Here is a 14241-nt window from a genome sequence, read left to right as displayed (position 1 = left end):
CTTAGCCTCTGACCTGGCTTCCTCCTCTGACTCAGCTCACAGAATTCCCTCCTGAAAGTCTGAGTCCCCTCAGCCTCTCTAGGATTGGAAGGAGAAGGCAAAAGAGAATAAGGTCTCTCCTGTTAACAGTGGTTCTTTGGACCAGAAATGTGTTCAGAAGAGCAGTGGGAGTGTCTGAGGCAAACAGGGGCCAAGAAGGGAATGAGGGGACACGGGCAATGGTGAGACTTCTCCCAGATGCTGGGATGGGTGTGCAGGACTCACACACAGCTGCTCCCACAGTTTGAGAGGGTAACAGGCCGGAGGGCAAGGGGTCTCCAAACGGAGGAAATAGGCTGTAAGCGTCAGACATCTTTCATCCCTCTCCTAAGTGGCAGGAGGAAACAAACTAGTGTTATTTTTTTTCCCCTTCTCTATGCACATTTAAAAAGAGGTTTCTCTTGAAATTCTGTGTTGCCATAATGACACCTGGTTCCACCTGAACATAACTTTTTTCAAACCTTGAGCTAACCAATGCATTTTTCTTATGGAAATGTTTGTCTTAAGCTATGTTAATGTGCTATGTGTAAATAAATGGAAAAAAAAGAAAAAAAAAAGTGCTATGTGTTTACCCTCAACTGTGTCTTCAAGTCGGTTCCTCCTAAAGGCTCAGAACCAACTTGACAAACCAGTATGTTTTACTCATACCTTGTTCTCCTAATCTATGTTAATGAAACTATATATTTGCTTGGAAATTTGCCTTTTTTCAAGATTACTGTCAACCATTTTTTGCCCTTGGATGACTCACCTGGTGCCATTCTCTGAGCTTTGAGACATTTCCTTTCTTTAATTAGCAGACTGCTATTATCTATTTAACATCTAGCTAAAGACTAGCAGCAGGGCACTCTTTCTGCCGCCTTCTGATGTCTATGTCAGAAGCTTTCACTATCTCTTTTATACTTTAATAAAACTTTATTACACAAAAGCTCTGAGCGATCAAGCCTCGTCTCTGGCCCGGGATTGAATTCTTCTCCTCCAGAGGCCAAGAATCTTCGTGTCTTTCGTGGTTCAGCAGCAACCTTTCAAGTTGTTCCCCTTTTAACCCAAGAAGATGTCCTGCTCACGGACATGGGTGCCCGGACCCATTGGCTTCTCCCCCTCTGTGCTCAGACCCCGCCCAACCCAGCACGACAGCCAGAATCCTGACCAGTCAGACACTGAGAAAAGGTGGTCGGAACCCTGAGAAACATTAGCTGGAATGCTAACTCTTCCAAGCAGTGATATCTGTAAACCACAATGATGGAAAGAAATTAGCTCAGTTTGTATGAGGGTGAGGGTGGAGAGGACGAGGGAGCTGATCACTCAGGAGATTGAAGGAAGGTCCGGAGATTGGATCCCAGAATAGCTGTGCGTGGAGGGGTTCACTGGGAGGCGGAAGATACCATCCAGGAGCGGGGCTGGGCCACGAGGGGTGCGGGGCTGGTGAGAGGGGCAGGGACAGAAGGAGCCGGGGTCAGTGCCCTGGGCATCTCCTCACCGTCCACATTTACCACAGCTCTGACTGCCAGGTGGGAAAGACTACAGGTCCTGGGTGGAAGGAGAGGCTTCCCCAAGGACACAGAGGCTCAGATGCCCCTGGAACTCACCCCAGCAGCCAACAAGCACAGAGGAAGACAGATTCAGCCTTTAGTGGTCACTGTCTCCTGCAGGGAGCTGACTGTCATCCTGAAAGGGGTTGCCCTTCACGTGGCAGTCGGCAGCAGTAATGGAAAGGATGGTCCTGCAGAAACCAGCCTCTGCCTGCTTCTAGGTAACCAGCAGGACCCTCCTACAGGGGTCCCCAAAGGGTGATGAGGAAGAAGGCCAGGATGGAGGATGGTCCCCTGGAAACTATCAGGAAGCCAGGGTGACATGCAAGTCTTATACAAACAGCAACCCTGCTAAGGGAGAAGGCCGTGGTTTCTTACTTGGAGATTTTTTTTTTCTCAGTGACCTCCAAAGCATCAACTGCAAATTCCCTTGGGGCCACGCAGCAGAGTGGTGCCAGCCCTCAGGGCATCTGTTCTGTGAATCCTGAAAGTTAGAGCCTGGCTTTGGGACATGTCAGGAGCTCCATGCTACATTCCAAGTGGGGAAGACCACAGGATGATCGGGAGAGCCCCGAGACAAGGGGATGGGGTGACTCACTCACCTGGGAGCGGCAGAGCCCACAAGAAGACATCTCTCAGGCCCCACCCCATCAGGAAGACTCACTGACTAAAGTCTCTGCACCTTTGACCCTGGGAGGCACAGCTGGGCCACATTCCAAGGCAGCAACGCCAAGATTACACGCTTGGGAGCAGGGTGCAGCCCCCTGGTGGCGCTCTCCCAGTTTCAGGAGGTCCACAGTCAAGACAGGGCATTCCACACCGACCCCCTCCTCTCCTTCCAGGACGAGCCCTCTGAAGAGAGAGGCTTAGGAAACAACGTGGGGCTGGAAGGGGCCACGAGTGAGGGCTAACTGTGCGACCTTGTTCCCAGCCCTACCTGCCTGCTGTCCGCCTACGGGAGTGAGCTCTCAAAATAGACAGACTAACCCTGTCTTCACGTCCTAAGGGTCTGATTCTGGGAGGAAATGGTATTTGCGGTGGGGAGCCACTGAACCTGTTCCCCAAAACCATCAGCACGGCCAAGGGGAGGAGGAGGCAGACTGACTTATGGCTGCTGCGTGGAGTCTTCCACACACGGGTTCCAGCCCCTGATCACGTCCTTCAGACCAGACCTGGCTCTGCCCCCATGGAAGGCAGCCTGGAAGGAGGAGGACTGGGAATCCGCTGAGCGTCCAGCCTGAAGACTCGGCTGGTGTGCACTGCATTCTTTGTCAATGCATTTGATGTTCAGCCTTGTCTGAATCAGAGCCCGGGAGACACAGATCAAGCAGGTGGCCACGGAACCCATCTCAGTGCAGCCCTGCATGCCCCAACCCCTTGTGGGACCAGCAAGGAGGGTCAGGGCTTTATAACCTCACAAGCCCTCTGACATTCTAGAAAGGATTCCAGGGGGTGATTCCAAACCTCCTAAACACACACCCCCAAAGCATAAAGTGAATCAATGATGCTTTATTTGATTTCATTTGGTTTGCTGAGACTGGTACTATTCATGTGTGTCATAAATAATAATCTGAAAATCAAGCGCCTTCAGTTTAACCATGAAGCCCTAGCATGCATGCTCGTAGGTGAACTTTTCAAATGAAATTTTAGAGAAAAAATAATCAATGGAAATTCTTGTTTCCAAGATGGATCAAAACCTGGTTTCTGTGTCCAAACCTGCCAAGGCCACTGAACTGGCACCCAGGCTATTGGATCAGGCTGGTGGACACCCTCCATGGTCAATAGTCACCTTCAGGGAAGAGGGGCTTTTATCCCCCTGCCCATCATTTCCGTCCTGGGGAAGAGGGAGATGGGACATGGGAAAGATTCATCTGGAACGATGGGCAGAGCCAAAGCACACGGGACTGAAGCCCCCAGTGCCTCGTGTCCGCGCCACAGTGTGGCTTTTCACAGCCGACGTGGGTCACAACACACAGGGGCAAAGTGGAGACGTGGTCAGCTGACACCAGCTCCTTGGGGACAATTCCTCTCTTTCTTCCTACTTTCCGCGAGTCCTAAGCAATGACCCAAGCAAAGCTTGGGGATTGGGTGGGGAGTGAGGTGGAATGTGTGTTCTGGCTCCATGAGAATCCCCCTGTCCACTCTATTTCCCTCCCTCCTTGTGTCCTCTCCCCACCCACGACCCAACTCCTGCCTCCCACGCACCCCACTCTTGGATTACAGGGCCTTAGCAGGCAAAGGGGAACACCAATACATCATGAGATCCACCAGGAAGCTGGGCAGGTAGCTCATGGGGAGATAGAGCAACTTGGCGTCCCAACCAGCTGAGTATCTGCTGCGGGGATGGCAGGCAGTCAGGGCGTGTTCCATGCAGTCGGTCACCAAGGACAGATTTCCAGCCCACGGCGCCTTCAGAAAATCCGTTGCCTTCATGACTGTCCAGAAGGAGACACCATCCTCGTTATTCTCATTTTCCAGCCCTCCCACTTCCAGATCAACTTGACTTCCCAACAGTTCTGTTCTTTTCCAAAATCATGGTCCATATCATATCAGTATATTTCACTGCAATATGTCCTAGCATTTAGCAAAAATACACTTTCACACTTACTGCCCTCTAGTACCTTTCCAAGAAATACGTATACTACATACTGGAGGTCTCTACCCACCCTAGAAATAGAGGCACCTGAAAAAAGGTGGTACTAACACGAGATTGCCATGATTCCAGGGGAGTATCCTTCTGTGGCATCAGTCTCCTTTCCAAATTAAAAGGGTTTCCGAAGAGAAGCTGTCCTCTAGATCTACCAAGCCTCGATCCTTCACTTCTATCACCAGTTGACCACAGAGAGACCTTGGGAATGAGCTCATATCTCCACTGTGCATGTAACTCAGAGCGTGGAGGTTGGAACTGAGACTGGAGGAGGTACTAATGATGTATTTCTGAATATTTTTCCAAAGCCCACAGCTTACTCACAGTCAGCAAGAAAGTTGTCTCCATAGAGTTCCTGGATCTCTGGGCTGGCATGATCCCATGATGCCTGGACGCTTCCATTAAACACCTCATCTTGGGTCATATTGGTCAGGAAGTAACCGGGCTCAATCATAGCCACCTTCACTCCGAAGTAGCAGAGCTCCCTCCTGTAATATAGACAGGATGAGGGGCAAGGACTCGAGAGGTCGTGCAAGCAGAACATGAAAGAACCGTCAGACACCAGTACAGGGCTGGGTGAGACGGGCTGGGAGCTCTCAGAAGTTGAGAGGCACAGAAGCCGGAGAGAGAAGCTCATGGTGATGTTCCTGCTTCTCTATAGAGTTTGACCATTTTCCCAATTGTTTTACACCTGTGCCTGTCAGCTCTGCATCCTACCAACTGTGCTTCAGAGCATCACTGAAATGCTGCCTCCTCCTGTTCCTCTCACGCCAATCAGTCACCACGTCTGCACATCCTGTCTTTCCATAGTCCACATCCCCTGTCTCCCCTCTCTCACCCCAGTAACCCCTCTGTCCTCTAAGGAGCATCCCCCTGCCTGTGGACAGAGCTCCCACACATCAGAGACACCCTCAGCCAGATGTCTCCACCACTGATTGAACAAGGTGGCTCCCTTAACTAATTGCTTCAAGGGGTACACTTCCCCCCAGGGCTCCCAGAGCCTAAATACCGCAGCAGCTGAGCACATGGAAGGCCTGCACAGGCAAAACTATCCATTATTGTGCCTCCAATCATTTCTGACCACAGGCCCTCCTGCAAGGCAAGAATAAGTTGAATCAAACTCTATAGGTCTGGGACCAATTGGGGATGCAAAACACATGAACATGCTTCCCACCAAGAGACCGACACAGTAAGTGAGAGGGACCTAGAAGGAAGAGGCATTAGGTCTGTGATACATGAAAATCCCTGTAGAACACCCGCCTCTTACCCCTTCCCTGCCTCCGTGCATATGAGGAGGAAAGAGAAGAAGGGCCTCCCTCCCAGGCCATCACCTGAGGGAGTCCGAGAAGGCCTCCACGCCATACTTGGATATGCTGTAGCCTCCACCGAAGAGCGCCAACCGGCCCATGACGCTGGAGACGTTGACCACACGGCCCCTCGCCTTCCGCACCAGGGGCAGCAGACTCAGGGTCACGTCAATCATCCCCAACAGGTTCACCTCCAGAATCTTCACGAAGTCCTGTTTGGTCAGCCACTGGTTGGGTGCCATGGGTGTGCAAATGCCGGCATTATTCACCAGACCCCAGAGTCCTGGGAAGAGTGAGGACGAGAGGGCAACACTGTGCGGGGCCAGGAGAGAGGACTGGGCCACGGCGCCAAGTCTCCTTCTAACCCGGAAGGACTTTCGGAGAGAGGCTGTGGGGAGGGGCTGGAGCAGAGACAAACATGCTCCTGGGGGTTTTAGGCGGCCAGAACCTGTGAGCAGTAGTAGGCACACGCAGAAGGTGTGCCTTCCTCCCAGCCCGGTCTTCACACCCCACCCACTGCCTGGTACCACAGAACAGGAGCCCCAGAGCTGATGGAGACAGGTATTGAGCTTGGGGAAATCTAGTGGGTCTATAACTTTATAAGTGGGTCTGTAAGTTTATAAGTCTATAAACTTCAAGAGTGAAGTTTTGGGTTTTCACAGTCCATGGTGTCTTTGAAAGTGAAAGTCACAAAGTTGTGTATGACTCTTTGTGACCCCAGGGACGACACAGTCCATGGAATTCTCCAATACAGAATACTGAGTGGGTAGCCTTTCCCTTCTCCAAGGGATCTTCCCAACCCAGGGATCGAACCCAGGTCTCCCGCATTACAGGCAGATTCTTTACCAACTGAGCTATCAATGGTGTCTTTGCACACTAATAAATATTCCCGGCTTTCAAGATTTTCTGACAGCTTCAGGCCTGAGTGCTCAACAGTTAGTATGAGGAAGAGAGAGGCAACATAGACGGACAATGAGGATGGGTGGGGAAGAGAGGAAGAAAGGAATCAAGAGATGAAGGCAAAATCAAAAAAAGACCATAACCGAGTGTGGATTGGTTGGGTAAAACAGACCTGAGATCTCAGGATTGAGGGAACTTGGTGGCAGACCTGGTATTGGCCTCTAGGGCCTGGGCTTGAAACACCCGCACTTCAGTGCTGAGCAATGTGTCTCAGGAATCTGGAGAATTCCAAGGGCTATTTTGGGGGAGGGCAGGGATGCCTGTCCTTACCCTTGACACCCAGAGCACAGAGTTCACTCCCTACTCCAGTTCACTTCTCCTCCCACTCACACAGGAGGCCATCCTGGCCTCATCTTCTTGGTGCAAATTCACCCAGCTTAAAGGAGACCTCTTGCAAGAATCCAAGACACAATCCCAAAAGTTTAAACTAAACCTTTAGCAACCATGGGCCTCATGGCAGCAGCACCAGGCATTCAAGGTTGCTGGGGTAAGGGAACCAGAAGTTCCACATGGAGAGTTGTTCAGCAACATGCTTGACTTGTAGGATGAATACAGTCCAATCATCTTTTATTAAAGACAGTCACCAGACGTGGTTATAGTGTAGGGACTAGGTAGAGGCAAGTTTGCAAGATATCATTTCTGTGGAATATGGTGAATAAAAGACAAGAAATAATTATGTATCATACCATGAAATACTTTTTAGTAAGTGATGATGCTATTTTAAAGTGTAGTATTTTCTCAGTCATAATTTATGATGTTCTTGAAGAAATTTTTATCATGTTCTATATCTGTGTATTTTCATCTAGTAGAAAGAAAAGGCTAAATGTGTCTAAATATAAAATCATGTATGTCAAACACTGATAACCCTTCTCTCCGGGTGGTGAGGTTTTTAGAATGTTTGGCAAACACTCTTAGTTTCCACAAAGATCATTCTTTCATCACTTAGGGAAAGAAACTAAAGTTCTCTCCTTCCGCTGCAAAACATAGGCAGATCTGTAGGAATTAAAAAAAAAAAAGCAGTAGAGAAAAGAAGAAAAGCAGAAAAGAGAGAGAGAAAGTGACTCCATAGTAGTTATTTGACGTCCCCTAGGGACGGGGGAGCCTGGTGGGCTGCCGTCTACGGGGTCACACAGAGTCGGACACGACTGAAGTGACTTCGCAGCAGCAGCAGCAGACAAGCCCTGAGAACTCAGTATTGTTATTTGAAGACGAGTGACATTTAAAGCCAAGTGGGACGACCATGGGTCAACAACAAGAAGATGGTCAGGTGCTGAGAACACAGCCCAGCTCAAGTGCCGCCCTCAGACACCACTGCAGCCTTTCAACCAGAGCCCCCACCCCACGCCTCCTGCAGAAAGTCCACCCTGATCACCCTGCTCACTCAGCAGCAAGAAACGCAGACTTTCTGCTGAGACAGGAGGGAATACCAGAGAGCGAGTCTGCAAGGACACAGTCTCATCAGGGAGATCTCTCCCCCAAACCGCAAACCTTCAAGGTCCGGAGGTAGGGGTGAGGGCTGGAAGAGGCTCGTCTGGTCAGCTGGGTGAGGTGAAGAAGGCAGGTGGGACTTCACGTCCTGGAAAAACACCTTGGACTCGTCCCAGGGTGCTGACAACAGGTCTTCTCTCACACAGAAAGAAGAAATAAACAAGAAACCCGGGTGTTACCTCGGTCCCCCACACGCTCCTTCACCCACTCGGTGGCCGCAGCGACGCTCTCAGTCTTGGTGACGTCCAGGATCACCGTCTGCAGCCTGTCTGACGTCTGGTTCCTCAGCTGCTCGGCCCCCTGCTCCGTCAGACACCCAGCCAGGACCCGCAAGCCTCGCAGGTCCAGTTGCCTGGCCAGCAGGTTCCCAAAGCCCGAGTCACAGCCCGTGATGAAGACGAACTTGTCCCGGAGGTGGCTCACCACCTGCCTCTCCCGGTACCAGCGCAGGACGTAGAACAGGCCCCCGAGGACCGCCAGGTGCAGCCACATGGCCTTTTACGGGACAGACACACAGGCTGGGGTGAATAGAGTCTGGTCAGTGCTCAGACAGGAGAATTAAGAACATGCACCAGGCTGGTTGGCCTGGAGGCTCAGACTCTCTGGCGTGGACTTCTCAAGACGTTCCCGTTCCCCGTCTGCAGTGAGTATGACTGACTATGATCCCAGGGCTTGCTTTTGGTACTCTCGACCCGCTTCTCATCGATACCATTGCGTTTCCCACACAAAACCTTAAGGATGACAATTCTTTTCCCAGCCTCACTTTCCTGGTCCTCCCACCCCTCCCTGTTTCCCTCTGCCCACCTCTCCCTCAATCCTCACACACCCACACACATTAGACGTTCTGCATCCCAGATTTCATGGTTCACAACCAAATTGTTCCCTTTTTCTTACTGAAGCCTGTGACCTGGGTCCCCCAGGCTATTTTACATTACAGGAGGCTTTTTCTAATGAAGAGTCGTATGATGGGACACACTTGGAATCAAGACACACGTGACTTCAAAGCCCAGGTCTGCCGCCAACTAGCTGTGTAACACTGGGCTGCTGGCTCGGCCTCTGACCGGGCTTCCTCTCTGGCTCAGCTCGCAGAAGTCCCTCCTGAGAGACTAAGTCCCCCCAGCCTCTCTACGATCAGAAGGAGAAGGCAAAAGGGAATAAGGTCTCTCCTGATACAGTGGCTCTCTGGGCCAGAAAGGTGTTCAGAAGAGCAGTGGGGGTGTCTGAGGCAAAGAGAGGGGACACGAAGGGAATGAGGGGACACGGGCGATGGTGAGACTCTCCCAGATGCTGGGACGGGGTTGGAAGGACTCACTCAAGCTGCTCTAAGAGGTGTTCCCCGCCATTTGGTGCCCTGGGCATCTCCCCACCACCCACGTTTATCACAGCTTTGACAACGAAACAGATGCCCCCGGAGCCCATCCCAGCAGCCAGGAAACACAGAGAGAAGGACAGATTCAGCCTCTAGTGGTCGCTGCCACCTGCAGGGTGCTGACTGCCTCCTGAAGGGAGTTGTCCCTCCGGTGGGAGTTGGCAGCGGTAATGGAAAGGATGGCCCTGCAGAAAGCAGCCTCTGCCTGCTTCCTGGGTGACCAGCAGGACCCTCCTACAGGGGCTCCCCAAAGAGTGAGGAAGGAGAAGGCCAGGATGGAGGACGGTGCCCTGGAAACAGTCAGGAAGCCAGGGGGACATGCAAGTCTTACACACACTAACCCTGCTAAGGGCGAAGGTGGTAGTTTCTTTACTTGGAAGAAAAAGGAGATTTTTTTCTCTGACCATGAATTCCTTCACCATAAATTCCCATGGGTCCATGCAACAGCCCCATCCCAGTCCTCACACCATCATCTTCCCTTTTCCATATGAAAGTCATATGATGACTTGTGGGGTTTCAGGAGCTTCAGACTCCTGTTCCAGGTGGGTACAATGACAGGCAGGTCGGGAGAGAGCAGTAAGAGGCAGGAGCTGGGGTGACACTCACCTGGGATCTGCAGGGGCCAGGACAAGAAATCTCTGAGGCAGTTCTGTTAGGGAGACTCACTGACAAAAATCTCTGCATCTTATGTCCTCGGAGGGGTAGTTGGGCCAGATTCCAGGGCCGAACCTCTGACCCACATGTAACCCGGTGCTGACGCACGTACCCCTTGGCGTAGCCCCAGAGCATCTCAGGAGGGACCACTGTCAAGCTAAGGCCACCCCCCACCCACGGCCTGTTCTACATGCGGGCCAGGTCCTCTGAGCCGGTGGAGGTGGAGGGGGCAAGTGGAGGAGCAGGAAGTGGTAGGGAGTGAGGGCAGACTGCGCAAGCGTATTCCCAGCCCCGCTGTCTGAAGTGGAGACTCTAAAATGAGGAGACAGGTCAGTGTGTTTCGGTGATTGGAGGGGTTGGGGAGTCAGTGACCCCATGCAACTCACAGAAGCCCAGGGAAAGAGTGACAGCACCTTCCCTCTGGCACTCCTGTGGATCTTCATAGCATGGGTTCCTGCCCCTGCATATGTCCATCAGACCAGACCCGGTTCCCTCCTCAAGGAAGGCGGCCTGGAAAAAGGAGGAAAGGGGCTCTGCTGAGGGCCCAGGCTGAGAATGTGACCTGGTATGCACTGCAGTTTTTTTCCAATGCATTTGTTCTTCTGCCTTGCCTGTGAGTCACAGTCCCCAGAGTTGGCCATGGAACTTATGTCAATGCAGCCCTGCATCCCTCAGCCCCTTGTAGGACCAGCAAGGAGGGTCAGGGTTTGTAACCTCACAGGTCCTCTGACATTCTGTAGAGGATTGCTGGAGATGAGTCCAGGCCTCCTGAATACAAACCCTCAGGGCATAAAATGAATCAGTGATGCTTGACTTGATTTCAGTTGGTTTGGTAGGTCTGGCAGTGTGTATGTGTGTAAATAAATATATGAAAATCTGGGGTCTTCAGATCAAGCAAGAAGCTCTAGGTTTGTATTGAGGAGGAGAACATGGATCGACCTTGGGGGGTTGGCACACTATAGCCTGAAGGATTCAGAGATCCTTGAGGATCCTCCTGGTCACGTTCTTCTCTTCAGCAGTCCCCTCTCTTGACACCAAAACATTAAAACAGGTTTGAGTTTCAGGGGTCCTGCAGCATCTGACCTCACTCTCTTTGCTTGAAAATGGTGATATTGTTCTATAATGTAAGGTTCCCCTAAACATGCCATAATCTCAATTTTGAACAAAAAGAAATAAAAATTCCGTTTTTTAGTTGACTCTTGGAGAAGTCCCTCCCACTCCAATTTGCCCTCAGTGCAGACATCTGTATGGCTGTACAAATGCCTTCTCCGCTCAGTCCGTACTCAGACCATCATGAGAGGAGAGGACACACATCAGGGTCTCTGGACGCACTGGGACATCAGGGGAATTCCTGCCCTGCACATAGTAGGTGCTCAGTAAGCGTTAGCAGAAGACATAAGCCCGGGCTCCAGAAGTGACTCCCACGCTGCTCCATTGGAGGGTGGGGGAAGGGGATCTGGGCTGGGGGACCCGGCAGGTGGCAAAGGATGGAGGGTAGTGACTCTGTAGGAGGCGACAGAGGGAAGACTGCAGGGCGGCTCCTGTGAGGGAGGCTGCGTGAGGGTAGTGACTCTGTAGGAGGCGACAGAGGGAAGACTGCAGGGCGGCTCCTGTGAGGGAGGCTGCGTGTCCCCAGGGAGGGTTCGGGCCCTGCCTCTCCCGTACAGACCTCTCCTGTCTGTCCAGCCTGGTGTTAACCCTGGGACCCCTGGTCATGTGATAAGCCCCAGAAAGACACATTAGTCCCTCACTTCTGCAGACAAAGGGGTGACCTCACTTCCTTCTTCAAATAGTCCTCAGGTCGCCCCACGCACCCCTACTCCTCCGCGAGGTCACCTGACTCTTCCTCTCATAGACGCACACCCAGCGCTGCCCAAGGCCGCGGTCACAGTCACTGGGCCTGGGTAAAGTTTTCGCCTTTTGTTTTAAGGAAAACATAATCAACGGACATGCATGTTTTCAAGACAAAACAAAAACTGGTTTCTGTGTCCCCCAATTGAAGACACCGTTTTCCAGCCAAGACTGGCTGAGCCGTCACCTGGGCAGATGTGTCAGGCGGGTGGTCACCCTCCACACACACTCCTGACTGCAAGGATCTTTAGGGAAGAAGGGCTTTCATCTCCCACGTGCATCGCAGTGGGAGCGCAGACTGGCCAGGTCCGAGGCACAGCTGGAAGAGGTGGGCAGGGGCAGAGGGCGGGGCCTGGGCCCTCCAGGTGCTCAGCCCTCCGCTAAGTGTGGATTCCTCCAGGTCGCAGGAGGGCCGTAAGGCTCAGAGCCTTGAGAGGCTGATGACGGAACAGGACACAGAGGAGAGCTATTCATCGCAGTTTCTCACTACCAAGCATGTTTCTTCCTAAGTAGTGTCTGGAGAGAAGCCTGGGGAGGAGGTGGGAGTGAGGTGGGTGGGTGTCCTCATGACATGAGGACCCCGGTCTCCACCTTATTTCCCTCCCCCCATGCATCCTCTCCCCTCCCAGTACCCAACGCCCTGCTACCATGCACCCCAGTCTTGGGTTATCAAAAACAAAAAAGCAAGGAATATCACTCACAGTCTGGTTCTACAAGGATTAAGTCATTCATCACTACATTGCCGGCTTATAATGTACAATGAAAGGGATCCACAAGAAAGAGCAGGAGACGGAACTCTGCTCTGGGAAAAACAGCAAACAGGCCATTAGATAGAAATATTTCAAAAGAAATTCTTTATTACCATCGAATCTTGCATCTTTCCATACTTAACAAAGCACTTAAATCATTAACTGAGATATATGTTCCTTGGGAGTAACAATAACCTTCTACTGAGATGTATGCTTGATTGCACATATCCTGCAACCAAAGTTACTGGTTTCTGTTTCTGCCTTTTTGGGGCAGAACCTCAGAGTTATCCTATAAACTCTATCCTGGGACATTGTCCTCATGGGGCATTGTCCTCAGCAAGACACTAAATCAACTTAACTCACAGCTCTTACATTGTGGGGTTTCTTTTGTTGTTTTTTTTAAGTTGATAATTTCATGGGCTTCTCATGCATCTCCAGTATATCATGAAGTCAGTCAGGAAGGTGGGCACATAGCTCATGGGGAGATGAGTGAGCATGCATTCAGGCCAGGTGAGCAATGGATCTGGAGGTGGCTTGTGGCAGGGCGTGCTCCATGGAGTTTCTCAAGAGTATTAGATCATTTTGGCTTCAATATTTCAATTGACTTCGTGACTATCCAGAAGGCAATCTCATACAAATATATTCTCATTTCCCAACCCTCCAACTTTATTTTGTATTATATTATATAGTATGCACATTATATTCCCCTTCTTTTTTCAGATTTTCTGACCCCTTTAGGACTGAGTGCTCAACAATCAGTATGAGGAAAAGAGAGGGAAACAGAAAGAGACAATGAGGAAGGGAGGGGGATTCAGGGAGAAAGGAGACAACAGATAAAAGACAAAAACAAAAAGATGAGTCTAGTTTGGTGAATACTGGTTGGGTGACACAGACCTGATGTCCATTCTCTGCATCTGTGTCTCTCTTCCTGCCCTGGTGATAGGTTCATCTGTACTGTTTCTTAGATTCCACATATACACGTTAATTTTGAGGCTTCCCTGGTAGCTCCGTGGTAAAGAATCCACCCACAGTGCAGGAGATCTGGGTTCAATTCTTGGGTCAAGAAGATCCCCTGGAGAAGGAAATGGCAACCCACTCCAGTATTCTTGCCTGGGAAATCCCATGGACAGAGGAATCTGGCAGGCTACAATCCACGGGGTTGCAAAGAGCTGGACATGACTGAGCAACTAACACTGCATGTGTTAATACGTGGTTTGTTTTTCTCTTTCTGACTTACTTCACTCTGAATGACAGACCTAGGTCCATCCACATCTCTACAAATGACCCAATTTCATGCTTTTTATGGCTGAGTAATATTCCATTTTATTATGTACTACTTGACATACATAGTAACACATATAAAACAGATAGCTAGAGGGAAACTGTTCGGTGTCCTCTGATGGTCTAGATGGGTGGGAATGGGGAGGGGAGAGGCCCGAGAAGGAGGGGATGCATGTATACATATAGCTGATTTACTTTCCCATACAGCAGAAATTAACATTGTAAAGCAATTATAATCTAACTTTAAAACTGAAAAACAAAACGCAGAAACCCCAAGTTCATGCAAATATGTTGACAGGCCTGGTATTGACCTCTAGGGCCTGGTTTTGAAATACCCACATCAATACTGAGCAATGTCCCTACAGGA

The 14241-nt window shown here is 50.8% G+C and overlaps 1 protein-coding gene across 1 annotated transcript; it reads right to left on the bottom strand.

Moving 5' to 3' along the window:
* Positions 1–3057: 3057 nt before the first annotated feature.
* LOC110123142 (retinol dehydrogenase 16-like) lies at positions 3058–8702 on the bottom strand. Its single transcript, XM_020870906.2, has 4 exons — positions 8150–8702; positions 5547–5805; positions 4540–4703; positions 3058–4003 (listed from the first exon to the last, which is right to left on the bottom strand). The coding sequence occupies exons 1-4, from the start codon at positions 8460–8462 to the stop codon at positions 3786–3788; spliced, it is 954 nt and encodes a 317-aa protein (XP_020726565.2). The 5' UTR covers positions 8463–8702; the 3' UTR covers positions 3058–3785.
* Positions 8703–14241: the final 5539 nt, after the last annotated feature.

Source organism: Odocoileus virginianus, chromosome 24 (assembly GCF_023699985.2).
Source record: "Odocoileus virginianus isolate 20LAN1187 ecotype Illinois chromosome 24, Ovbor_1.2, whole genome shotgun sequence".
NCBI lineage: Eukaryota > Metazoa > Chordata > Mammalia > Artiodactyla > Cervidae > Odocoileus > Odocoileus virginianus.
The sequence above is the reverse complement of the archived record's forward strand: the minus strand, read 5'-3'. Positions and strand labels throughout refer to the sequence as shown.

Bases quoted from the DNA above. Each gene is read 5' to 3' on its own strand.
- LOC110123142 (XM_020870906.2), bottom strand. From the start codon at position 8,462: ATGTGGCTGCACCTGGCGGTCCTCGGGGGCCTGTTCTACGTCCTGCGC. The intron at 4,704-5,546 runs GTGATGGCCTGG...TCTATATTACAG, and splicing joins GCCTTCTCGGACTCCCTCAG to GAGGGAGCTCTGCTACTTCG. The intron at 4,004-4,539 runs GTGAGTAAGCTG...CCTTCTGGACAG, and splicing joins AGACAACTTTCTTGCTGACT to TCATGAAGGCAACGGATTTT.